Source organism: Nelumbo nucifera, chromosome 1 (genome assembly GCF_055504915.1).
Source record: "Nelumbo nucifera cultivar China Antique chromosome 1, China Antique-T2T, whole genome shotgun sequence".
NCBI classification, from domain to species: Eukaryota; Viridiplantae; Streptophyta; class Magnoliopsida; order Proteales; family Nelumbonaceae; genus Nelumbo; species Nelumbo nucifera.
The window spans coordinates 153,150,143-153,178,090 of NC_142649.1; the positions used below are offsets into that span (position 1 = coordinate 153,150,143).

The window sequence follows — 27,948 nt, forward strand, 5'->3', positions numbered from 1 at the left end:
ATCTTACAGAAGCTCCATCCTCGGCACTGAAAGGCGAACCTCGATCGCAACTCGCTGATGTTCAAGCTTCTAGCAGGTACCATTCAATCGGTACCTTTCTCCTTGTGCTGGAGCTTCAGAAATCAGAGGTAGAGCAATAAGAACAGTCTGTGTCTGTCTGGTTATATTTAAACAGCAGTAATACACATGGAGAGGAATCTGTGACAGAGGAAAGCTTGAGAAAAATGCAGGGTCTCGTTCTCCAGTCTCCAGTTGTTTCAAGAGGGAAACTCCCCTTATTGGCTTCCGTCGACTCCTTGCCACACTCCACCAGTCTACCCACAAGAAGAGCTTCACGTTCTTGTAAGTTCTTTTTTCTGCTCATAGGTAGATGTTTAGTTTGTTGTTTTCAAACAAGTGGAGTTCTGAGATGCATTCGGATTCTCAATTGGAGAACTCCGAGGTTACTCTCGATTGAATCGTAGCACCAAATTCTATATTATCCCATTTGCTCAATTGGGTGTTAGAAAAGTTATAATTTCATAGGATTTTCCGTTTATATATAATTTTATAGTGAAACAAGTATGATTGGTACTGTAACAAAACAAGAATCCATCAGATAAGTAGTTAAAACTCAAATAAAACATTTGAATGTTATTGTCAATTAGAATCAATTGAAGTAGGAAATGGGTGCCCCGCTCATTCTGCTGCTGCTTCAGTGGCGTATTTATTCAAGTTTCATTGGGAACTTTGGTCTTAAATATTCAGCTAAAAGGACAAGAAATAAACAGAAGTGTTGATTTTCAGCCTTTTAGTCTTGAAGACATGCCCCGCTGCTCAAGGTTTGGGCCATGAAGTTGAACTGTTAATGGGATGGGTGTGATTCCAATACAACCTCTAAAGGAATTCACTAATTGAAGACTAATCATTGGATATTACTAAATGACACGATACTTCAACCAGTCTAATCCAGTTTATATTCGTGTAATCGGATCTTAATAATTTGGACTTATAATCATAATTTCTAGTTTTCTCTTATTCTAATTTTCTTTAAATAAAACCTACTTTACTAATAGATTTCCTACTTGATGTGGTCAGAAGAGCTGTCACATCTGTAAACCATCGCAGAGAAAGATGACTTGATCTCTTACAGGATATCAGAGGCACGGGTTATCCTGGCTCTGATGAAAGTAAAATTTCCATAGTAAATATCCCTAGCAGATACATATTTCCATAGTAAAATTTCCAATTGTAGTGCCAGTCTTTGATAATGTCCTGTGGCATTAGTTGATTTTAGTTCGAATTTACAGACACATATTTACGATAGATTTGACACATCAATTTTGCCTCTGAATGATGCAAAATTAGAAGGAAACATGTAAGAAAAAATGTTATCATCATCATCCAAGCCTTATCCCAACTATATGGGGTTGGCTACATGAATCCTGTTTTGCCATTCCATTCTGTTTAAAGCCATATCCATTGTCCATTGTTAAATGGTAGCAGCTCTAATAGGTGATGGAATAAAGGTGGCTCTTTGAAATGGTTGTCTTGATGAAAGGCCATTAATTTGAGGAATAAGAAGCAACACATTACATTAGTTGAAGGCCGTTAAAAGAGGTTAATCCTGAAAAAGCATGATAATGTTGAATGGAATACCTGCTAATGGAGGATGCAACCCTTGACAGTTGAATGATGAATTGTGATTTACATACTGATGGGGCTTGGGCCAAGTCTCTTGGATGATGATGATGATTTGCAGGATGCAACCCATATGTCAACTGCAGCACAACAGGGATGATTTTTTTTAATAAGCAACAGAGATATTTCATTAAAGATACTGCTCATAAAACAGAACAGCGGGCCAAAACTTTATGAGGGAATCTAAAATAATACAAATTTAGCCCATAGAAAGGTATTACAACAAACAGAAAGATATTACAAATTACAAGCCGGCCCTGGACATCCCCATTCAAGTTGATTCCTTGCCACTCTTGCCTTGGCTAACAAATCTGCAAGTCCTTAGCACATCTAGGCACCCAGTTGAATGAATTATTCAATATAGAGCTAAAAATTGTGCCTTTCTTTCCAAGGAACCATAACTTGATTTCTCAAACAACAAATTATAGTTTGACAGTCTCCCTCAATCTCCAAATTCTTCAAACCTTTCAAACTCATCAAATTTAAGTTGATGGTGCTACCCAAACACAATTGGCCAAGGAAGAGAAATGTTTCCACACCTGGGATGCAAAGGTACAATGCACAAAAAGGATGCATTTTGAATGAACAGAAATTGTGAACTGCATCGTGATATTCTTCATAAATCATTAGATTTGAAACAGCTTTTTAAAACGTCATCTTCAGATTGTTTGACATGCAACACAAAATTTGTTATCTTGTTTGTTTAGCAAGAGTGGTCCGTAATTCAGGCACATTGGAACATTTCCAAATCTCTAGTTACATCTTTTCCATCTGCTTATGCCTATCCTTCCAAAATAGGCAACTATTTGCCTAGGCAATCCATTTTGAGAGTGAGAGATTGGATTCTAGCTAGCTCTGCTAAATTTGTTAGATGATTCTACTTTTAATTTTCTTTTCTTTAAATTTTAGAGACTGATTAGGGGAAAATCTCTGGTTTGATAGTATTTGAAAAGATTCCATGGTAGAGTGAGAGTGAGTCCTATGGTGAGAGACACTCCACACTCCATTCCATGGATTAGAGGTGGCTAGTCATGTTCCACCCTTTCTTTTCCTTATTATTGATTCATTTTTTTAAATAACCATTACAGTTTTGGCAGTTCTTATTCCTTGTCTTTGGGTTATATTATACTGCACTACTGTAACCAAGTTTGTTTCTAATTACATTCTTTTATCAGTGATAGAATTCAGGTATATAGTGTTCTTATATTTCGAAATAATAAGGAGAAGAGGAACCTGTAGAAACAGTAGAGAGAAGAGAAGAGAGGAGAAGAAGAGAAGAAGAGAAAACAGGTCTAGTCGAACTAGAGAACTGCTTTCTCTAGTCGATCAGGTTTTATTTATACCTTTCTAAAAAACAATCAGAATTACTCTTGTGCCCTCACTTAAGTGAGAGACACATCAGCTAACTTAGGACCTACTTGTAATTACATCCAACATATAACTTAATGTAAATTGCCTATACTACCCCTCTACAGCTGACTCTAACACTCCCCCTCAAGCTGGTGAGTATATGTCATATAGCCCCAGCTTGTTACATATATAGTCCACTCTTCCTTGACTCAACCCTTAGGTAAACAAATTTGCCCATTGATTTCCTGTGTTCACATTATTGTACTTATTATTCCACTAAGCATCTTCTCTCGTACAAATAGGCAATCAACTTCTATATGCTTTGTTCTTTCATGAAACACTAGATTAGAGAAGATATGAACTGTAGCTTGATTATCACAAATATAGCTTCATAGGAGTGTCAATTGAGTTTCCCATTTCCTCTAGGAGATGCTTCAACCACACTAGTTCACATGTTGTGTGTGCCATGGCTCTATATTCAGTCTCTACACTGCTTCTTGCTACCACTGTCTACTTTTTGCTCTTCCATGTGACTAGATTGCCACCAAGAAAAGTGCAATACCATGTAGTGGACCTTCTGTTAGATATGGAACCGGCCCAGTCATCCCTCTATCTCAAGACTTCCTCCTCTCTTATATAACAAACCACGACCTGGAGCTCCCTTCAAGTACCGTACAATCCTTAGAACCGCCTCCTAATGTGGAATTCGAGGATTCTGCATAAACTGACTCACTACACTAACTGCAAATGAAATATCAAGCTGACTGATGGTTAGGTAAATCAACTTACCTACCAACCTTCTATACCTTCCAAGATCTTCAAACTCCTCACTTGCATCCAAGGTTCAAAGTATCGATATGTATCGGCCGATACGTATCGTGCTGATGGCTTCCCGATATGCCTCTACAGGGGGTGTATCGGGGTTCTGACTGGTTCAGGGGGTGGAGGAGCCTTAAACCGGACCCCCTGAACCGGTTTTGAAAAAAAAAAGCCTACAAAACACTATTGATATCGCCCGATACGCTCCTACTAGCGTATCGATATTTTGAACCTTGCGTGCATCACTACTCAACTTGACATTCAGTTCCATGGTTTCAGCTAGTCTGGCACCTAACAACCCTGTCTCCTCTAGTAGATCAAGAACATATTTCCTTTGGCACAAATTAATACCATGCTTGGACCTCATTACTTATGTCCCTAAGAAGTATCTTAGTTTGCAAGATCCTTTGTCTGTAAGTGATCATGCAAGTAAGTTTTCAACCTATCAATCCTTGGTTTATCACTGTCGGTGATAACAATATCATCTACATATACCACCAATAAAATCTTCCCAGCACTAAACTGATAACTAAATATGGAATGGTCAACCTGACACTGTTTCATGCCAAATTTTTTCACCACTACATTGAATATGCCAAACCATGCACGGGGAGATTGTTTAAGCCCATAAATAGCCTTCTTAAGTCTACATACCACCACCCTCCCCCTGAGCAACAAATCCCGGTGGTTGCTCCATGTACACTTCCTCAAGGAGATCACCATGTAAAAAAAACATTCTTGATGTCAAGTTGAAATAAGGGCCAATCATGCATAGTAACAAGGGAGATCAAAACACGAACGGAGCCAATTTGGCAACAGGGGAGAAGGTGTCTGTGTAATCAATACCATATAACTGTGAATAACCTTTGGCAACCAATCGAGCTTTCAACCGCTTAACACTCTCATCAAGTAAATACTTAGCAGTGTACACCCACTTACAACCTACAACATGCTTTCCAGGTGGAAGAGTGGTGAGGTTCCACGTATGAGTATGAGTTAGGGCCGAGAGTTTTTCCTCCATTGCTTGGCACCACCCTAGAAAGTAGAGAAGTAAGAGCTTCTTAAACATCCTTGGGAATAGAGACAGAGGATAACATAGACATAAATTGGGATGGGAAGCTGAAAGGTGAGATACAAAAACATAATTGGAAATGGGGTGAAGAGTGCAAATATGTTTACCTTTCCGTAAAGCAATAGGAAGATTAAGGTCAGAAACAGGGGTGGGGCTAGGATGGGAATAACTACTACATCTGTCGATGGTGACGAAGCTGGGGGAGGAGCCAATACCTAATGATGCATATACACTTGCCGGATGGGTGGTCGTTCAATAGGAAGTTGCATTGGAGGTGAAGACTTAGTCACAACTAGAACAAGAGGAATGGGGTCCTCAACAAAAACTGGAAGACGAGGTGATGAAAGAGAAGAAACATCCGACCCGGAGAGAAAAGCAACAGACTCAAAGAACGTAACATCGGGACACACAAAAAAACGCCGGGAACTGGGGTTATAACACTTGTACCCTTTTTGAGTCATGGAATAGCCAAGGAAGATACATTTAGTGGATCGAGCATCTAACTTGTCCATTCCAGGCCCAAGATTATGGAAAAAACACACACACCCAAAAAGCCTGGGAGTAAGAGGAAAAGGAGACAAAGTAGGAAATAAAATCAAGAATGGAGAATGACCTTCAAGGATGGACATGGGCATGCGGCTAATAAGGAAGCAAGATGTAAGTACAACATCACTCCAAAAGTGTTTGGGAACATTCATATGATGCAAGAGGGACCGAGCAATTTCTAAAAGATGATGGTTCTTTCTCTCAGCCACCCCATTTTGCTGAGGGGTGTAGGAACACAAGGTTTAATGGATAATGCCATGTTGTTCCAAATATTCCTAAAATGGTGTGTAAAATACTCATGGCCATTATCAGAACGAAGAATTTTAATGTGTACACCAAATTGATTGTGAATCTCAACATAAAATTTTTGGAAGATAGAAAACAATTCACTCCTTTCTTTCATAATGTAAAGCTGTGTCATCCTTGAATAATCATCAACAAAAATTACAAAGTACTTGTAACCATTATAAGACACTACTCTGTTTGGACCCCAGATGTCCGAATGGACTAGAGAAAAAGGACTCGACATATGACTATTAATTCTAGGACTAAAGGGAACACGATGATATTTTCCAAATTGGCACGACTCACAATCCAAAGTAGAAAGACGACTCAACGACGGAACAAGTAACTTAAGAGCTTTAAGAGACGAATGACCAAGTCTGCAGTGCCACTGAAGAGGAGAAAGAGATGTCTGAAGGGTTGTTGTCAAACCACCTCCATCAAGATAATATAGTCCACCAGTTTCATGCCCTCCACCAATCTTCATCCTCGTCTTGAGATCCTGAAACACACAAAAAAAAGGGTAAAAAATGATAGAGCAATTAAGAGACTTAACCAATTTACTAACAGACATCATGTTAAAGGAAAATTTGGGAACATATAAAACTGAGGATAGGGATAATGAGTCTATGTCAACATTATCAACACTACATATGGAAGATGTAGAACCATTAGCAAGAGTAACAGATTGTGATGTGGAGGATGGAGAAAGGGAGGAAAACACACCTGGAGTTCCAGCCATATGATCGGAAGCTCTAGAATCGATAATCCAATGGGAAGGTTTTGATACCAGACAAGTCATACCTGAGTGTTCAAGGGTAGCCATGTTCTACTAAGATGTAGCTTGAGTGAACCATTCATACTCATCACGCGGAACACTCATCATCTCCTTTGTGGAGGCATCTGTAGATGTAGAAGGTATCTGATCAGTTTGTTGAGATTCCTATCTTGAACCACCACCAGTTACCGTTGCATTATTTGTCCAGGTCGAAGGTGGGTCGTGTAGATCATAACAAAAGTTGATGGTATGTCCCTCCATACCACAATGTGTACACCTCCTCTGACCATTACTACATCCTCTGCCACGGGCTCCCCTTGAGTCTCAACCTCCAACACGATCACCACCACAACTGTACATGCCACCACCACGACCAGGCTGACCTTCCCGAACTCCTCCTCTAACTCCACGGCCTCCCCCTCTCGTTGCTGCAAACGCAGACCTATCTGATATAGTGGAGTTCTCCGTGGGTCCAACTAAGATCCTCTGGAGACAGGAAACACCTCCTCAAGAGAGGGAAGAGCAGACCCACCTAGTATTTGTGCTCTTACCGGTTCATATTCAGACTTCAACCCTACTAAAAATCTGGTCTCATCCAACTGCTCCTTCTGTTGTTGCTGAATTTTGACATTAGATGTAAGAGGATGATACACATTCAACTCATTTTGCAGATTTCTCATACTAGCATAATATTCCTCAAGACTTTGATTCCCTTGTTGTAGATTGAAATACTCTTCGTATAGTTGGTAAACCCTAGTAGTGTTGTCTTGTCCAAAATAAAGCTTCTTTGCATGACCCCAAACCTCCTTGGCTGTATCTAAAAACATGAAGTTCATGCTGATTTTGGGCTCCATACTATTCCATAGCCATGTCATAATTTGCGCATCATCTTGCTCCCACTCATAATATCCCCTTGAGAATCAGTTGGGGGTTTATCTTCCCTCACATGCTTCACTTTCTTCTTAGCTTTTAGAAAAACTTCAACAGATTTAGCCCAAGGCACATAATTCTGACCATTCAGTTTGGTAGATATCATCTGCACATTCAAATAATCAGAAGGGACCATCACACTAGGCTTGCATTCATTGCTGTCTCCCATGACTGCACAAGGAAAAGGAAAGAAATTCTACCACTAGTCTGTCACTCCACTTCACTAATTAGTCACCACACTACACACCACCGACTGATTACTACTAGGGTACTTACTATCATAGGTTTCAGCAACAACACTCACTGTTGTTCACCACTGCTGTCTTCCACTTTCAGCACCATAAACCATCACAATACACCTCATGAATAGGGAATTAGATTCTGCAACACATCACAATCTGTTCCTTACTGCTACACCCATGAAGCCTACCTATCTGAACCCCCGCCAACCAGTCTCGCACTGTCACTCAACTTCACACCTGAAACCTGCCCTCTTCGAACCGCCAAGTAGAGGGTTTTCTACCAACCACACAAAACAGCAACAACTCTACCCATTGGAAGCATGAAAACCTCCAGAACAAAAAAAAAAAAAAAAAAAAAAAAAAAACGACCAGTCCTTTTTAGTCCCTTTGTGAAACTCCTATTGACTAATGAGAAATCTGCAAAACCTTATCGTGGCTTTGATACCATGATAGAAGTCAGGTATATAGTGTTCTTATATTTCAAAATAATAAGGAGAAGAGGAACCTATAGAAACAGTCGAGAGAAGAGAAGAGAGGAGAAGAAGAGAAGAGAACACTAGTCAAACTAGAGAACTGCTCTCTCTAGTCGGCCAGGTTTTATTTATACCTTTCTAAAAAACAAATCAGAATTACTCTTGTGCCCTCACTTAAGTGAGAGACACATCAGCTAACTTAAGACCTACTTGTAATTACATCCAACATATAACTTAATATAAATTGCCTATACTACCCCTCTACAGCTGACTCTAACAATCAGCAAACAAGGAATTTTTCAATAATATGAACATAATTATACAATTTAAGTTTTTTAATCACATTAAAGATTTTGAAAAGAAATTAGCCAATATTTTAATTATTTTCATGTGTCCCAGCTTTCCATTGTATGCCACCTTCTGGGTCAAGGCTTTAGGAAAATAGAGACAGGAATTACCAAACAGGTAAGTTAAACTAAATTATAGGAACTTGAGAAGTTGGGCTGGCCAATTTAATTAATGAAAGGAAAAACGGTGAAAGAGCTTGGGCTTACTTGAGGATCAATTTATCCACCTGTGATGGTTTATCTTCCAGTTGTTGCCATTGGGATTTTCCTTTTATTCTTTTTGATGGATGACTTGTTTTGAGCATTGAAGAAGTCTTTTGTACAAAGGTTTCTTCTTTGCAGTTTTTGACATTATTAATTGCCTTATTTTTACTGTAATACCTTGGCATCATAAGTTCTTGTAATTTTCTTTAAATGGTAAAAAGTGAATAACACTTTTCCTAACTATCTTTTCCTTTTCTTTTCGTTTTTGATAGTGACATATAGAGAGATACAAAGGTTGAACTCAGCTTATGGCACAATCAGAGCTCAAGCATCTAATGTTAGTATTGGATCCGGAGACTTTGATAGGAGAGAAGAAAATGACAACCACAAAAATTTTGTCAATAATCCACAAAGTGCAAATCCACCTGAATCGTGAGTTGGAGAAAATCAGTTTTTGACCTTATGGTGTATCTAAGGGTGTTATTACTTATTACTATGAAATCCTGTAATATATATCATTTGTTTGTGGAACAAGTCCTATGATTGCTCTTGCTTGTCTTGCATAGACATAATCTGGGTTTTGTGGTGTCATAATAATTTCCTAATGGAAGCATGGATAATTGTTGAAACTCAAAATCTTTATGGTATCTTGCATGATGCTTCTATGGGGTTGGAGTTGGTGGAACAGATCTTTTTAAATGTCGCCCTGTGCTCTTCTTTTCTTTTATTTTCTTTTGTCTGGCTAGGCTGCATGGCCATAGGTTATAGCATCTTTGCAATTTCTCTTTCTATTTAATACATATTTTGCATTTTATTTAAAACAATAAAAAAAGTCATTACCTAATGTTGGTCCTAGCCATCTGGGGTCTTGGGAGGGGTAGACTGGATACAGTCCTAACCTTTGGCATTTTTGTACAAAGTGGCTGCTGCTCTCAGATTCTAACCTGCATTCTCACGCTTGCCAGTCCAAGATTTTACCATTATGCTAAGTGATGGCCCCTATTTAATATATATATATATATATATATATATATCCTTAACCTTAGAAAATGGGATTCATTCATGGTAAACCTAGCATGAATTTTTAATTTGGTGTTATGTTTCACATTTTTTTAGAAAAATAAGGTAATTATTAAAGATCTGGAGATTTTACTGAAATTTCAGGATATACCAAAAAGCATATTTACATGCCAATAATCAGAGCACAAAATCCATTATCATAATTCATGTCCTGGTTTTCTAATTCTTGGTTCTTTCTATAGATTTACTGATAGTGTAAATCCATTGGTTGGAGATTATGATATAGTCTGGTGCTATAGACATCAATTGCCCCGATTTAAATCAAGCTTATACATATATTTCATGATTTGACAGTGTGAAGCCCCCTAAGAAGATTCCTTATCCAGTATCTATAGCAATTGTTCTGCTTGCATGTGCCTTAGCCTTTTCACTGATTGCCTTTGTGAGTGGAGGACCTTCATCACTCTTAGCAGCAATTGCAAAGTCAGGCTTCACTGCTGCATTCTCATTGATCTTTGTTTCTGAGATTGGGGACAAGGTGATTTACTTGTTTTTCTTGGAAGGTTTTATGTTTCCCTTATTTATCTAAGTTAAGTGTTTATAGGACCTCCTATATTTTGATCTTTTTGTTTTTATCTCATTGAATAGATTCATCTGTCTTGTTTATCTGGGGTTTGCTGCAAACACTAAGCTATGAGTAGTTGCTTACTTGACCTTGTCAGGAATTATTAGCCCTGTGGTTTACCACCAGTAGTTTTCTGCTTTCTCTAATCTGTATGCCAGAATACAATTAAACAATGATTCACATTCCAAAATTGTAGGTTAGTAAGAGGTGGCTTGTGTAAAAAGGAAATGATATCAAATAGTCTTTAGGGCATAATTTGGGTCAAAGGTGATACTTGAGCAATTCCTTTTGAAGGAATCAAACATGGTTAGACTATCTCCTTGAACAGATCAAGAAAACTAGGTTTTTTTCTTTATCTGGATAATTAGGATAGTAGGGTTTAGTTGCTGAAATCGAATTGTAATTTTTCCTCATCCTTACCAAGGTATTATGCAACTGTTTTCTAACTCTCTAACTTGGAGGTTTTTTTTGTTATTTTTGGGTGGGGGTGGAGGAGGGCTTCCTGATTGTTGTTCTTTGGAAAATTCTGTTCCTTCTGTCCATCTGAATAGGAGGTAGTCTCTTGTCAATCAAGGTCTGTCCTTGATGATTTTGTAGGGCAACTCCTGAGTTGTGATTGCATGGATGTTGAGGACTTTTATGAGTTCTTGGTATTCAGCCAGATACAAAACAAAAGATGATCCTTAGCTGCTTAGCTGAACATCTCTTTTGATAGGGTGTGAAGATTAGTGTTCATCTGGTTCTTGACAATCTTGGTTGGAGGGGTGTAACCCATGGTTCTTCCCAGAGCTCCTTGCATTTCTAGCTAGGTAGACTTGTTTCCTGTTTTCTAATTTCTGTCTATTTTCTGCTTGTTCTACTTTTTTTTTTCTGGTCTCCTAATAAATCCCTGTTCATTGATACAGAAAGGTTATAAATCCTTTCCAGTCACCACCACAACACCATTACTTTTGATCTTGTGGTTAAAACTTTGATTTTCATCATGGTACAATGAACCAAGGGAAACTACTACAGATAGAGAATTGCAATTTCACTCGAATCATTTGGGCTGATTAGTACTGCAAACTTATCCAGAAAGAAAGTTCAGTAATTAAAGCTACTCATTAAAATAGGAAGGAATAAAAGAATAGTTTTACCATTGCTTTAGTGATGAATGCAATATATGTGACAATTATGGTCTAGATGAAAAGAATGAAATGCTAACATATGTATCATTTATCAAAAAAAAAATGTTAACATATGTAGTCTCATAGCTCAAGTCAAGTGCCTAATAATAAAAACTAGTGGATATCCTCATGGTTTTAGCATACATACCTATGCGTTTTTTTTTTTTTTTTGATAAATAAGATGAGCTTTTATTAGACTTTAAGATAAGACTTTACAAGCATCCCTTAGAGAGGCACGAGATGCTACCTCTTTATAAAAAGCAAAGAGCAAAGAAAATTACAATGGAGCCCAAAACAATACATCCCTATTCACCCCTTGCTTAGCCAAAGCATCAGCCGTCCCATTTGCAGATCTCCTCACCCACTGTATCCTGAGATTCAAGCCACTTAAACCTTTTCATTTCATTTCTGTAGCACCAGGTTATAGAGACTGGGTCCTTTAGCTAGCTCACCACCACTTTTGAATCCCCTTCTATCACCAAATTTTCTAACTGTAACTCATTGGCAATCTGCACCCCTTGTAATGCTGCCAGCAACTCTTCTTTGAGAGAGTCACCCAAGCCCATGGGGCTGGAAAACAAGGCTATAAGTTTACCTTCTGAATCTCTCAATACCCCTCCTATACCCGAGGGGCCTGGATTTCCTTGGCTGCTCTCATTGAAATTCAGTTTGACGAAGCCTTCCATTGGGGGTGACCATTGCATCTCCACACATTCCTTTCTTGAAGAGCTTTTTGCAATTACTTCCCAATTCCTCCAAACATCTTCAACGGAGAAAACAAAGAAGGGTTAAATAGCATATTGACTTCCGTTGGTGAAGTCCACCTGCACCCAAACAAAGAGAAAAAGCAAATCCAAATCTCTGCAACAAAAGGACAAGAGATCAGTAGGTGATAGCAACTCTCATTATTGGATTTACACAGTATGCACCAAGTAGGAGAGAGACAAGAATTAGGCCTTTTCTTTTGTAACATATCCAAAGTATTAATCTTCCCATTCACTACTTCCCAACAAAAAGCTCTTACTTTGCAAGGAATGGGTCTACACCAGAATTCTTTAAAGGGAAAGGACGGAGGATCTGAAGAGATGCACAAAGTCTTAAACAAAGAGGCACAAGAGAGCAAACCCTTAGGATGGGGGTCCAAATACGCTTATCAGGTTTATCAGGGTCTAAACCAATTTGAAGTATTTGTAAAAGGTCTGAACAAGCAGAAACTTCACTGTCTCCTAGACCTCTCCAAAAGCCAAAGTCCCAATTAGGGCCCACAGGGAGTAAGGGAGGAACAAAAAATTTAGACACACATTCATTTTTATACAGGGATACCAAATATAAGGTAGAAAAGAGATCCTTCAGTGGACTACAACCAATCCAAGTATCCTCCCAAAATTTAACAGAAGCCCCAGAGCAAACATCATACCTGACAAACCGAAGTAGAAAAGGCAAAGTGCAATGAATGGCTTTCCACGGAGAGGCCAATGTGGCCCTGTTAGATACTCCTGCATCCCAACCATTTCTCAACCTCCCATGTATGCTCGCTATTATTTTATGCCACAAAATATCTCTTTCCTCCGACCATCTCCAAATCCATTTTCGTAATAGAGCCAAGTTCTTTTTATCTATATTTCCACTGCCTAAGCCACCCTCTTGTAGACTTCTAGACACAACCTTGCATTTAATCAAATGATCTTTCTTTCCATCACCCGACTCCCATAGGAAATCTCTTTCTCAATTTTTTTAGCCTCCTTTTGGGGAATCCTAAATACTGATAGAAAATATATTGGTAGATTGGCAAGAGTGGGTTTAATAAAAGTAATTCTTCCTCCCAAAGGTACATAACTTCTCTTCCAAGCTGCCAAATTTTTTGCACACCTCTCAATAATTGGATTCCAAAACCTGCTTTCTCTAGGGTTTGCTCCTAAAGGGAGGCCAAGGTAGGTCAAGGGCCTGCTAACTATGGAACAATCTAAGGTGTAGGCAACAGAGTTTACTTCCCCTTCCTCCAAGTTGATTCCTGCTACACAACTCTTTTCAAGATTAATTTTCAGATTAGAAGCTAACTCAAATTTCCCCACCACTTCCTTCAAATTCCTCACCACACCTTGCTCACACCCTTCACAGAAAATTATGATATCATCTACAAATTGCAAATGTGTCACTGAGACCAAATCCCTCCCAATCTTCCCCCCTTTTATTACTTTCTCCCTATCAGCCTTTGAGATCATTCTACTAAACACATCAGCTACTAGAGTGAACAAAAAAGGTGAAAGAGGATCACCTTGCCTTAGACCCCGACAGGCTAGAAAAAAGTCTCTCACAACCCCGTTAATCAGAAGAAAGTAGTGACATGAATTAATGCAACCAAAAATCCAATTGCACCATCTCTCCCCAAACCCGCAATTTTTCATTACATCATCAAGGAAATTCCAGTCTACCAAATCATAGGCTTTCTCCATATCCAATTTGCATACGAAACCTTTCTTCCTCGATCTTTTCATATCCTCCACACATTCATTAACAATAAGAATTTGATAAGTTATTTGTCTCCCTTGGATAAAGGCCCCCTGATTTTGACTGATTATGGTTGGAAGTACTACTTTTAATCTCAAAGATAGAACCTTAGTCAAAATCTTATAGATGCCTGTTAATAGGCTAATGGGTCCAAAGTCCTTTGGATGGCTAGCATCAGTCCTCTTTGAATAAGGGCAAAAAAGGTTGCATTCACCCCTCAGCTCACAATAAACCTCTCCACAAATTCATTGAGGACCTCACAAAGACCATCTTTTACAATGTCCCAACAGTCTTGATAGAAAGCCATAGTAAATTCATCTGACCCCGGGGCTTTCGATCTATTCATTGAGAAAACTGCCTTCCTTGTTTCCTCTTCCACAAAGTCTCTCTCCATCCACTGTGTTATTTCAGTCTCCCTTTGGGGCCACTCAAAGTCTTCCAGTCGTAATCTATCATCCAAGGGCCTCCTAAAGATTGCTTTGAAGTGGTCCACGAAGATCCTAGCAATTTCATTCTTGATTTGTTATCTCTTGCCCATCTACCTCCAATCTAGCCACAAAATTTTTCCTCCTCCTCCCATTTGCCGAAGTATGAAAGAATTTGTGTTACCATCACCTTCTTTCAACCACTTGCACATTGACTTTTGTCTCCAACTGATCTCTTCCCCTAATAAAACTTCTTCCAAATCTTTTTTAATCCTAAACCTCAATTCCCTTTCCTCCAATATGTGTTACACAATTGCAAACTTATATGGAAACTTAACCATGTGCATATCAAGTATTAATGGGCATTAGATTTGTAAACCCATTGCCAATTAACAGTTATACTTGAAACCATAGATATTTTATCATCACATTTACTCTTAAAAACTTCAGTTCTTTTTTTTTTTTTTTAATTTCTAGACTATGATAAAAATTCCACCTTTAATCTTTCACTTTATTTTGTTGATTTAGATGATTATTATCTTTATTTTTTGTTACTGCTGCCATTGTTCACTAATATCAAGCCATTTAATATTTGCACCTGTTATGTAGATTGAAACTATTTTGAAGCTTTCTTTCTCATACTTTGTGTGGGTTACGTTGTAACCTCTTATAATCTTTAGTTTACTTTGTAATTTTGTAACACAGATTTATTTGACAATCTTTCTGGTTCCTTGTTCAGACATTTTTTATCGCTGCTCTGTTGGCCATGCAATATGAAAAAGGATTGGTATTACTATAAACTCTCTCTCTCTCTCTCTCTATGTATGTATGTATGTATGGTATTTTTAGTTGCCCCACCTTCTTAAAGTATCTCCTTTGGATTTGATTTGGCTTCTCCAGTGCTTCTTTAAGACCTTTAATTAGAGATACTTGGGGGCCGTTTGATAAGGGATGAAGTTTCTGGACTGAACTGAACAACTTATTACTTTGTCATTAGGGTATAGTAATCTACCCAACTTCCTTCAGCCATTAAGGAGCCCACCACCTCCTTAAGAACTTATTGACTAGAAGCCAATGCCATAAGATTTTCAGTTCAGCCACTTCAGCTGTTATCAAATGGTCCACTGAGAAGTTGGAGGCTGCTTCTTTGATTTAATTATCTCTCTGAAGGAAATGTAATTCTTCTTCTAAGAAGCTAACTGTTTTACTTTTCTACAACATGATCACAAAATGCAATGGCCATGGTCTTAGCACCTAATAGGTGGTCAAGATATTTCAAGTGCTGTTTTCCAGTACTGCAATAATCTAGGGGATTGACATATCTTTTCAGCTTATAGCATTAAGAATAAAACCTAAATCATTTAAGTCCATATTAGGATCAAGTTTTTTTCTTGGTTATTCTTGTAACAGCTGAAACATTTTAATAAAAGTATGCTCCATCCTTCAATTAGAAACTAGTAGTGTGGAGAATATGAGAACTTGTTGATAGTGTCTGGATTTGATGCTTCAAATGAAAAAAGAAAAGATTATTGGGGAGCTAGTCTCAAACATGAGTATTTAAGACAAGCAATATTTTTCTAATAATAGATAAATTCATTGAGATAAAATTAGGATATAGAGTTCTGTATGTTTAAGATGTGCCTAGATCTAATCAAACTAAACCAGATCTCCGTACATAAAAAGAAACATTTGAGAAAGATAATAAAAGGAAAAATATCTAATGATGCCAAGGACATGAATAGCTGTGCAGTGGAAATCTTTTTAGGGATTCACCATACTATGAACCTAGGCATTAAAAAATAAATTGATCATTGTTGAAGCCCAGGTATTTTACAAGGTTGGATAAATAAGAAAAGAAAAAGAGAAGAGAGTAGAATTAAAGAAATTTTCTTATCTAAGCAGCCCAAATTTCATGGACAAGCTTAATATTCAAAATTCATACTACTCTTAACCAACAGTCTATGTATGGACTTGTTTTACTCATCTAAGACTTTCTGTTTGATATACACTAAAATACTTTATTCTATGCTTCAAGTTAAGTATTAACACTGTTGTGGATTTCCTAATTTATCTATGTGATAAAACTTTACAAACACACTTTAATTTAGAAATTCTAATAATCTGGAAATGGAAATATTAGCGACAAAATTTGCACCTTGTCCAGCAACTTCCATAAACCATGTCTGAAACATGCATGTTTCAAAAGGTTAGCTCACCATGTGCTTACTCAGCCATTACTTTGGTTACAGATGCTTATTTGACATCACAGCTATGCTTCTAAAAGTGTAGACATGGTCTCTTTCAACACCTGCCTTTTGGTTCTCTTTAATAACAGATATTTTACTTTTACTATTAACAGGAATGATGGATATTATTAGGCAATATTTTTCATCTAGCTGTTGCATGTTAGCGAAGAAAATATTACAATCAAAATTTCAAGTAGTTTTTGTTAATCTAGGGTTTCCTCACAACTTTTAAGGTTTTAGTCTGTCTTCCTGCTCTCAATGCCTTTGCTCCAATTGTCTATTAATTGTTGAAGATACAGAATTAGTGTAAAATAGTTATATTTTACAGGCATCAATTGTTCTTATATGTTTTTTATTTAATTGACTAGGTCTTACTTGGATCAATGGGTGCTCTTGCACTTATGACAATCCTATCTGTCGTTATAGGACGGGTATTTCAGTCAGTACCAGCACAGTTTCAGACAAGTAAGTTAGTATTTGGCACTTCATAATGAATGAATGGATATAACTCCATGGATGAAATTGATCTTATTTAAGTAGTGATCTTGAAGAGTAGCACAAGAGTCGGGTAAGGGACTCTTGCTCATTTCTTTGCTAAGAAACTGGTCAGTTATAGCACTCTCCTGCCCACCTAGGATTGGCATTATCTTTGAATGATCCTTCCAAGTGAGTTTGCTGTTAGTTTGAACTTTGTCTAGTGATCAAAATCTGGGGCCTTCAGGGATTGAGCTGTTTCAAGGAACAATTGAGTATGGTGTTTCTATCTTATTCAACTCCCATGTAGTTCGTGATGCTTCAAGTTTCTTTCCCTAATCCAAGGCCTCCGGTTATCTTTTGCACTGGGCTTGAGAGGCTTACTACAGAGAGTGACTCTGATTGTTTTTGGCAGGTTGTGGATTTAGGTATGTGAAGACTTAGTTACCCTCATAGATAGGCAAAACCAATGGTGCATAGGTTCTGAGATTTGCCAATTTTATCAGAAATAATTTCATTGTAGAGGTATGAGGGGGAATGGTTTATACTTGGGTTCTACATTTCCACTTTGAATTGTTTACCACTTGTCTTTACTTGGTACTAGATGATTGCATAGAAATGAGATCCTGACCCTTTTTGAGCTCTTCATATTTCTTCTCAATTAATGGGAGAAAGATCATATGGAGTCACTTGAGATATTCATTTTCTTCTCTAACAAAGAGTTATCCCAAGATATTTTCGCAGATATCGTCATTATTGAAGTTGCCCATTGGATTGATGCCAACTAGGATTTTTCTAAGTTCATGTTCAACTGAAGAAAAGATAAGGAATCCCAAGTACAATGACCAATTAGGATCTTGACCCATATATAAAATGACATCTTTTACATCATATGCATCAAAAGAAGAGTTAAAGGTTATTAGAACCTCAGAACATTTTTATCTTTATTCCAGAATCATTGACATTGATTTATGTTCGTTTGAAAATGCACATATACTATTTGAATAATTAAGACAGAGAGAGAGAGAGAGAGAGAGAGAGAATGGGAAATGTCAAACAATTCCTACAAGGATTGAACAAATTTCTGTTATCATTCTCTAACATCTAATAATTTAGCTTACTCTCAAGCTGATGCTCTGTCTAGGGATGCGGTTGGGAAGAGAGTTGCACTACATTCCAGCTCTTCTAGGGTTTTAAATAATTTTTATTGTACTATTGAGGTGTTGTATTCTGTTGGATTGCCTCTTTTGAGATTCTCCTCTTGGGTCTCACCCGGTCCTTTGGGAGCTTGATGCTTGCACTTCTTTTCATCCCCTATATTGGTGATGGTTTTTATTATTTAGGGCAATAGCTTTAATACAGAACAGCTATTTGTAGTGGAAGAAGGCATTGGTGGATGAAATGAGTTTGCTTCACAGGCGACATATGCCATTTCAAGGCTAGGTAGGGAAGAAGGCTCTGTTCACAGAGTACAAGACATTCATCCTAATAGCGAAGAGCTGACACCAATTTCTCAACAAAGACAGGGTGTATGGAGCATGGAAACGGGTTTCTCCATGGGACGGATTAGAGGTATTCCAGTTAGGTTGGTGCAATACTCATAGGATCAAGTAGACGCCTCTGTTGGTTTCAATTTCTGGTTATTAAGGCCTTAGAGACGAGTTCTGGTCCAATCCATCTTAGTGATCTAAGCCCACTTCCTAAGTCTAAGTCTCCAGGTTTGTGTGTCATTCAGGTTGAGGATACTAATACTTTGTTGGTGCCTATTACAGATAGAGGGAAGTACTATGAAGAGGGATGAGGGACTTGAAAGTAGGGAGCAAGGTGAAAGAACATAGAAAATGGTGAACGAGTACTTTGAGGTTGTTGGTATATTGATTGAGGAGCAAGGGCTAGATAGGTCAAGAAAAGAAGAGACCGAGGATAATAGGGTAGGGGGAGGGAACCCAGTTTTAGAAGTAGTGGAGTAGATGGGTTTGAAAGTTAAGGAAGTTGGAAAAGTCAAAGTTTATTCTAGGAAGGAGGAGGGAAAAAGGAAAAAGAAGATAAAGACAGAGAGGCTGAGATTAGGTGTGGAAGGTGACATAGAGTTTAGTGGGAGGAGGGAGAGGAGAAAGGAGCTATTGCAAAGAAAAAGACCTAGTGGGTGCCTTTCCCCACACTGGTTCTCCCTATGCAAAGTTAATGGTGAGAGCATAGTTTTCAAGGCACTAAGGCGAGGCTAGGCAACAGGGGGCACCTTGTCACCTAGTCACCTAGGCAATGGATTTTTTTTTAAGTAAAAACATGTATCCTATGGTAGTTCCCTAGGTTCTATAATCATATTTCCTTAATAAATATCCATAATTTTCATAAGAAAAGTATAAACTTCATGTTGAAGTACAGAAAATCAACATATTCATGAGAAGAAAAAGAAGAAAGAAAAGAAAATTAATATATATATATATATATAGGGGCTAAACCCCTATTATTGTTATAGGAAAAAAATGTGTTGATTGGACAACATTTTATGTTCTTCCTTGCTTATTGGTTCAGGTAATAAAGCATTTAGCAATGTTTGTGTTGATTAAACCCTAACAAATAAGAAAATAATAAAAATAAATTAGTATATAAATACACAAAATGAGTATTTTAGTTTAAAAATGTCTATTTTATAATTATAACCTCAAAAAATTAAGAATATAAAAGTTTTTTATAACACACTATAGAAAACTACATGGAGATTAGGCGAGGCGAGCCTCCAAGGGCACTTTGTCGCCTAGGTGCCCGCCTAGGTGTCACCTTGACAACTATGGGTGAGAATTGTTATCACTTATTAATCTCCTGCCCTTTTTCCTCTTTCATTTGGGAATGGTTCTTTGCTTTGTTTGGGTGCAGGTGGAACCCTGTGCCTAATGTTCACAGCCTGTTTGCTCTTGCTTTCGTAAGCTGGTCAATGAAAAGGGGAAGTATGATATGGAGGTGTACAAGGGGAGCGGTGTTTTGGACAATTTGGGAGGAAAGGAACTAGAGATTTTTTTTTTTTTTTAAAAGAAAAAAGCAGAGAAGCAGTCATTGAAGCTATTACCATCAAGGTGATCCATTGGGTTAAGTCATTGGATCTCTTTAAGGATATTCTTGGCATTGAGATGATGAGAAAGTGGAGCAAGGTAGTTGTTTCTGTTCTTTGTAAGGAGGTGGTCAGGCCTATGTGGTCTCCACCACCTAGAGGTTTTATTAAGGTCAACTTTGATGGTAGTAGTGAAGGCAATCTAGGTCCGTCTAGTATAGGAGGGGTCTTTAGGAATGAGGAGGGAAATATCATTGCATTATACTCAAGTCCAAGTGGAGTCGGGGACTCGCTAAGGGCTGAAATTATGGTGCTATTGAAGAGATTCAAAAGGCTAAAGAGATGAATATCAATAAGTTGTTAATTGAAGACAATTTGAAGCTTGTAATTAGTTGGATTTGAAAGAGGAGGTGGAAAGATGGTGGTAGTATGTAGAGGAAAGTTGTTAATTTGCTTCGAGGGGTAGAGGTGATTTGTAATTGGGCCAGAAGAGATGCAAATGCAGTTGCTGATACACTTTCTAAACAAGGGGTGGGAAGGAATAGTTTATTTTGGGCTGCATTGTAACTTTATTTTCTATTGGGAAGGGCTAATAGTTTTTATCCCTTCCTTTTCCTATTGTACTAAACTTCCTCCTTTTAATGAAATTGAAATTGATTCTGTTATTGATAAAAGAAAAAGATAATGAGGGTTTAGGGATTGGAAATGTTAGATTGAGAAACATAGCATTGCTAGGTAAGTGGTTGTGGAGATATCCCAAGGAGTAGTAAAGCTTATGGCATAGAACAGTTGGAAATATCCATGGATTGGCAGCAAATGTATGGGATGTTGGTATCGATCTTAGGGCTTCTCGTTCCTCCCTGTGGAAAGATATTGTTGGTATATTGCTCATTTTTTCTCCTTTCATTAGGTGTGATGCTTGCTTGGGCAATAAAGTTCTTTTTTGGGAGTACATTTGGATTGGGGACTCTCCTCTTAAGGATAGGTTCTTGATCATATATTCCCTCTCTTTGAACAAGTTTAAAGTCATTTCTTCCTTTTTTGTCTCTGGGGATTCTTGGGATCTAGATTTAAGGAGAGGTTTAAGGGACTTAGAAGTGGGCTTGGTAGATGAACTTTTCTCTCTTCTAATCTCAATGTATCTGGACCAGTATTGTCTTGATAGCAGAATTTGGTCAGAGTCTGGTTGTTTCTCTTGTTTTTCATTTTTCAATGCTTTGTTGAACTCTACTAATACGGTTACCTCTTTTCCTGTTAAAGAAGTGTGGTGTGCTCCTGCATCGCCAAAGGTGAGGGCTTTCTATTGGGAAGTGGTTCTCCAAAAATTAACACTTTGAATGTGCTTCAAAGAAAGAGACCAAGCTGGTGTTGATCCCCACACGTCTGTACCCTTTGCTTAATCATATATTAATCTCCTATCCTTTTGTAACACATATCTGGGAATGGTTCTCCTCTCTCTTTGATTGCAAGTAGGTTCCTCCCTCAAGCGTGGCGAACCTTTTTGACTCTAGCTTTTTTTGACAACCAAAGAAGAGAGGAAGGGTGGTGTGGAGAACAATGAGAGTAGCTATTATTTGGGCAATTTGGGAAGAGAGAAATGACAGGATTTTCCAAGGGCAAGAAAAAACACTACTTGAACTTATAGAAGGGATCACCATCAAGGCCATACATTGGTTGAAAACTATGGATCTCTTCAAGGACGTTTTTGTAGATGACTAGCTTAGAGGATGGAACACAGTAGTGGGTTCCTCCAATTCTTCTCCTACCATTCAAGAGGATTGGTCCCCTCTGTTACAACATAGTGTGAAATTGAACTTTGATGGCAGCTCTATAGGCAACCCTGGTCCCTTTGGAATTGGGGGTGTTTTTAGAGATGTGGAAGGAAGAGTATTGGCCCTTTTCTTTGGCCCAGTAGGGGTGGGTGGCTCACTAAGAGCAGAAGTAATGGTGCTTCTTAAAGGGCTCAGATTGGCTAAACAATTGGGATTTCAACAATTAGAAGTGAAGGGGGATTCAAAATTGGTTGTAGGTTGGATGCAAATAAATAATCTGGGCACTTGGTCCCTTAGACAATATGTAAGGGAAATAATGAACCTGACAATAAAGCATAGAGCATAGTTTAATTGGACTAGGAGGTCAACAAATGGTTTGGCTAACGCTTTAGCAAAGCAAGTGGTTAATAGGGAGACTTTATTTTGGGCATGATTGCAAATTGATTATGTTATTAGGGGTCACCTTATTTTGGAAGGTGACAATTGTAATTCTATTTCTTCAAGTTTAATGAAAGTTACCATTTCCTATAAAAAATAGTTATACGGACAGAGGAGAGATGTGGGAAGAATTGTTTGATATTAGGGGCCTTTGGGATGGACCTTGGTACTTAGGTGGGGATTTCATTGTGGTTAGATTTTCTAATGAGAAAAATAACCCTAATCAAAAAATTCTACCAACATGAGGAAATTCAATGAATTTGTATATACTTGTAACTTAAAAGGAGCTCCCCTCCAACAAGCCTTATTTACATGATATAATCTACAAGCCTCCCCCTATGCTCAAAGCTGGATTGATTTATCTACAATACAGATCGGAAGGATCATTGGGAAGGATTGGTGGCTATAGCACTGCCAAGAGTAACCTCTGATCATTTTCTGATTAGAATAGGATGAGAATTTCTTGAATATCCCTACTCCCTTCTAGGTTTGAAAATATGTGGCTGACTCATCCAGATTTTATCCTAAGGGTGGAGAAATGGTGGAGGGAAGAGCTGAGGGGAGTGGCCTATTTGAGATTTCATAGAAAGATTCAGAGGTTAAAAGGCAAAATCAAGGAATGGAATAGAGTACTTTAGAAGAATTGAGGAGAAAAAACCAAGTGTGCCATCCTAAATTTGGCAATTGGATGATAATGAGAGTTGAGGCTTATTGAGTGAGGAGGATAGGAAACTGAAGTGGACCTTGAAGGAGTTGGAAGAAATACTTCTTAGGGTAGAGATTTGTTAGAGACAAAAATCTAGGCATAAATGGATTAAGGAGGGAGATGGAAATTGCAAATTTTTCCATGCAAATGGTAGGAGAAGAAAGAATTTTGTGGCTAAGTTGGAATCTAGAGGTGGATGAGGTGATCTCTAATCAAGAGGAGATTGCTAAGATTTTTGTGGATCATTTTAAAGTAGTTTATAGGAAGGGTAAGGGGATAATGAATTTAATGTGGAAGGTTTGGATGTGCCAAGTTTGGATGTTGAAGTGTTTAGATCATTAGAAAGGGATTTTTATTTGAAGTTAGTAGGGGTACAAATGGATCGGATCATGATTCGATCCAATTTGAGATTCGATCATATCTGGTCAAATTCGGATCACTCCGATATATTATCCAATTCGATCATATCCAATCCGAGAAGATCCAATCCGATATATATTATATATTTATAAATATAAATATATATAATACATATATATGTTATTTATTTATTTATAAATATATTTTTATATTGTATTTTTATAAATTTGTTATATTATTTATTTTTTTATAAAAACATGTATATATATGATGAAAATAATTAAAAATACTTGTATTTTTGTTTTTACTTTATCTAAATTAGTATATTTTAATTTTCTTTTAATAATTTATTAATTTTTAAAGAAAACAAATCGGATCGGATCAGATCCGAAGATCTGGCTTACCAATAGGATTCGAATTCAAATAGAGTCCTATCAGATCTGATCGGATTGGATCATATCCGACATGAACAGTGTCGGATCGGATTCGAATCCGATTCAATCCGTTTGCATCCCTAGAAGTTAGGTGGGTTGTGTTCTTAATGGATAGATCAAAGGCTCCGGGTCCAGACCTGTCCCACCTAAGGTTGGACTTTCTGTTGGGAAGTTTACCTTGGAAATTTAAATACCTTGGGTAACCTGCAAAGAAAAAGACCCTTTATTTGCATCTCTTCTAACCAGTGTATCCTTTGCAAAGCTAATGGTGAGAGCTGTTACTATCTACTAATCTCTTCTCTTGTCCTTTCATTACAGGTATTTGGGAGAGGCATTTTTCTCTATTTGGGTGCAGCCGTGCAGGTTGACCTTGCCTTTGCAGAGTAGTATCTTATTTGACCTACAACCTTTGTTCGAACCAAGTGGAGGGGTAGAATTATGTGAAAGATGTGCTAGGGAAGCTTTGGTATGGTATGGACAATTTGGGAGGAGAGGAATGCCACAATATTAATAAGAGGGAAAGAAATGCAGAGGCCTTGTTGGATTGTATTGTGAGCAGGGTTATTCATTGGATTAAAACTATGAATATATTTTCCCACCTATCTTTTGATGATATCTGGAGGAATTGGAAAGCTGTAGCTAAGAGTTCAGTCAACAAGAACAGCTCATTGTCAGTTTGGGTACCACCTAAGGAGGGAGCAGGACCTTTTGGAATAGGGGGAAATATTCAGAAACAGAGATGGAAATGTCATTGCAGTAAACTTGGGTCCACCAGGAGTTGGGTATTCCATAAATGCTGAATTCCAAGCAGTTGAACTTTGACAAACTACTCATTGAAGGGGATTTCAAGCTGTTTGGTGGCTGAAGGAGCCTAACTCAGTAACATGGACTTACAGGGAAGCTATAAAGATATTTAAGTGGCTGACCACAAACATGTTATAAGGATTCAATGGGAAAGGATATTGGCAAATGGGATGGCAGATTGTCTAGCTAGGCAAGAGGTGAATAGAGACCATCTGTGCTGGGTTCAATTGTAATTTGTTTGTCGTAATTGAGGCTGCATATCATGCCTCCGGTTGGAAGTCTTGATCGTAAAATCTTTTGCTTTACTTAATTGAATGAAATATATTTTACTTACAAAAAAACTAGTTTCCATTTGAAGCAAAGATTCAAGTAATGTGGAGTAAAAGAAACTTAGGCAAGCAACTAGATGCTTGGAAAGAAAATAAAGAAAAATGTTTTTATGGTAATTCTTTCAATGAATCATACGCTTCTCAACCCCAATAGGGAAGAGGATCTCTCTGGTATGCTAATTCATTGGAAGGAAAATATGTTTACATTTTTATTTTCCAGGGATGCTAATGACCAGGCCATACTTCTTCAGAGTCCGCTCTACAGAGCACTGTAGAGACCATTATGTCATCATATCCTTTAGGTTTCATGAGATGGGAAAGAGTTTTTTGTAGTTTAGCGGATGCTTTTCTAAATTTATCTTAAAACATGGGTTTCTGATTCTTTATTAACGATATTTTTTTAGGCTTATCATTGTTACACTATTTCAGCCGGATGTATTTTCTTGTAATATCCAGCTTTCCTTAAAGTTCATCAACCCACAGATCAACCAGTCTCTTCTAATGATCTTTTAGATATAATGGCTTGGCCTGAGCTTTTGTCTTTTTGTTCTTACTTTTCCCCCTATCTCGCTGTCTCTAAATGTGTTAGTGATTCTGTGGCCATTTGAACAGCATTGCCTATTGGAGAATATGCAGCAGTGACTCTTCTCATGTTCTTTGGTCTTAAATCAATTAAAGATGCATGGGATCTACCATCAAATGTAGTAAAAAATGGTGAAAAAAGCTCAGAACTTGGAGAATTCGTTGAAGCTGAGGTGCTTGTGAAGGAGAAGGTCATTATGCTAATATCTAGTTCATTCTGTATAATGTTTTATTTTTATTGGGTTGCTGTCTTTATTTCCTTATCTTCATATCTTTATCATATGGGAAACCAAATTTAGAGTGGGAAGTGCCTTTTCTGAGGGACTCTTAAATGCAACTCCCACCTTAAAGGTGATTTCCTTGTTTGATTGGAATCAATATTATCATTTATCAACAATATGGTAGTGTTTGGACTTTTATTTTATTTTAATTTATTTTTTATTAGTAGAGATACAGTAGTATTCCATACATCCAATTGGTAGGAACCATTAGTATTACTGTACTTATGCTATCACCTACTTCATAATTTGTTTCTTATTTGACTTTGATCCTTGCTCATTATGTGCTATTTTGACTTTTTCTTCCACCCTTTCTCTGTTTTTCTCTAACTTCTTGATGGTGGGATTATGTTTATTAACCTTTTCAGGTGGCAAAGCGGCTTATGAATCCTCTTGAAGTCATCTGGGAGTCTTTTACTCTTGTATTCTTTGCTGTAAGATACTTCTTAAACCTTCTCGTATTTTAACATGCAAGCATGACCTTCATTTAACGTATTCTTGGCTTGGCTTGGCATATTTTCTATCTAGAACTATTTACAATTTCCTATTAGTGAATCAGTGATAGCACTTGACCATGAGAACTCAAGGCTGCATTTGTTTTTGGTGTAAAGTTTTTATCAATGTAAAAGTACATTGATTGGTTTATATAGTGAACCGTTGTAAAGTGAAAAATGTATGTCAGTGCGTGGAAAAATTTACATCAATAAAATCGATTGTCTTTACATTGATTATCTATGTAAAGCTTACATTGAAAACAAATGTGAGCAAAATCGAACCGGGGTGTACTACACCGAAAACAAACGCAGCCTGAAGTTCTAGAGGAAAACAACAGAAAAAGAGTTAAGTAACAAGATTTTGGTTGCTTCCAGGAATGGGGAGATCGCTCAATGCTTGCGACAATTGCTCTAGGTGCTGCACAGGTACAATATCATGAATTTGACCCTGAAGTAGAATTGCCCCTGAATATCATGCCATCCTAGTCATGATTCCATTATAATTTCTTTCTACAGTCTCCATGGGGTGTGGCTAGTGGCGCCATTGCTGGGCACCTACTGGCAACGTCTATAGCAGTTTTGGGAGGAGCCTTTCTTGCCAACTATATTTCTGAAAAACTGGTATTGTCAGAAAATCTTTTCCGTTTTCTTATTATGTTGTTGGGCATATCTGCACTTGGCATTTATGAAGCACTCTTCAACCAGGTTGGCTATTTGGGTGGAGTACTGTTCCTTGTTTTTGCAGTAGCCACATTTATAGGAGTTTTCTGACAAATCTCTCAGGGATTGTGCAAAAGTGAAGCCCCCGCACATCATAAGTGGGTAAGCCATGACCTTGCAATGATGAAGCAGAATTAGATATTTAAGCAAGGGTCTTGCAGATTCATTCTTTCTGGTTAGCTTTGAAGGCTTGCCTTCTTTAGTCGGATTTTTGTAGGCATGTCATGATGAGTCATTACTAGAAGTTTGTAGGGTTGTAAGTGGAGTTTGTATATTGTGCAATTCGTGTCAAAGCTTCTTGCATCCATACTGAATGGGTTCTTGGGCTTCTGTTTCCAATACTTTTATTAGAACCACATTTTTTTCTAGTGATCATATTGCATGTTTCTTAGGTGCATAAAATTAAATTACATACAAGTTTGCAGAATCAAAACCCAGGTCTCCCATGTGAACTGCAAGAACCTTAACATTATCTACACTATATCACTAGTGTTAAACAGCATGGTTTTTAATATTTGGCTTTTAACTCGATTTTATGAATTTCAGTTTTTTTGATCAATTTTATGAATTTCAGAAATACTGTTTTCAAGTATTAATAAAATGTATATTTGGTTATATTGTGTTTGTATGTTCTGTTAGATGCAGGGGTAGTTTTTGACTTTTCATCTTTTATTATGTTCATCTTAGTATTCTAGCAGAGCGGGCTGCCATCTGCCTCTCAGATTTGTCTTTTCTTGAATATTTCTCTTCCCCATCTCCTCTTATCTATGGCTGTATACAGGTTGTCTTAAATTT

At 37.6% G+C, this 27,948-nt stretch overlaps 1 protein-coding gene across 1 annotated transcript; it reads left to right on the forward strand.

Annotated features, from left to right (window-relative positions):
• Positions 1–8: 8 nt before the first annotated feature.
• Positions 9–27,586, forward strand: LOC104589144 (protein PAM71-homolog, chloroplastic). Its single transcript, XM_010247352.3, has 10 exons — positions 9–342; positions 8,996–9,155; positions 10,098–10,281; positions 15,207–15,254; positions 17,082–17,178; positions 25,692–25,852; positions 26,308–26,373; positions 26,809–26,859; positions 26,950–27,054; positions 27,139–27,586. Exons 1-10 carry the CDS (start codon positions 225–227, stop codon positions 27,202–27,204), a joined length of 1,056 nt encoding a protein of 351 aa, XP_010245654.1. The 5' UTR covers positions 9–224; the 3' UTR covers positions 27,205–27,586.
• Positions 27,587–27,948: the final 362 nt, after the last annotated feature.

Coding starts and splice junctions, on each gene's coding strand:
- LOC104589144 (XM_010247352.3), top strand. CDS start 225: ATGCAGGGTCTCGTTCTCCAGTCTCCAGTTGTTTCAAGAGGGAAACTC. Junction 17,179..25,691: donor ACCAGCACAGTTTCAGACAA/GTAAGTTAGTAT, acceptor CCATTTGAACAG/CATTGCCTATTGGAGAATAT. Junction 25,853..26,307: donor AGGTGCTTGTGAAGGAGAAG/GTCATTATGCTA, acceptor TAACCTTTTCAG/GTGGCAAAGCGGCTTATGAA.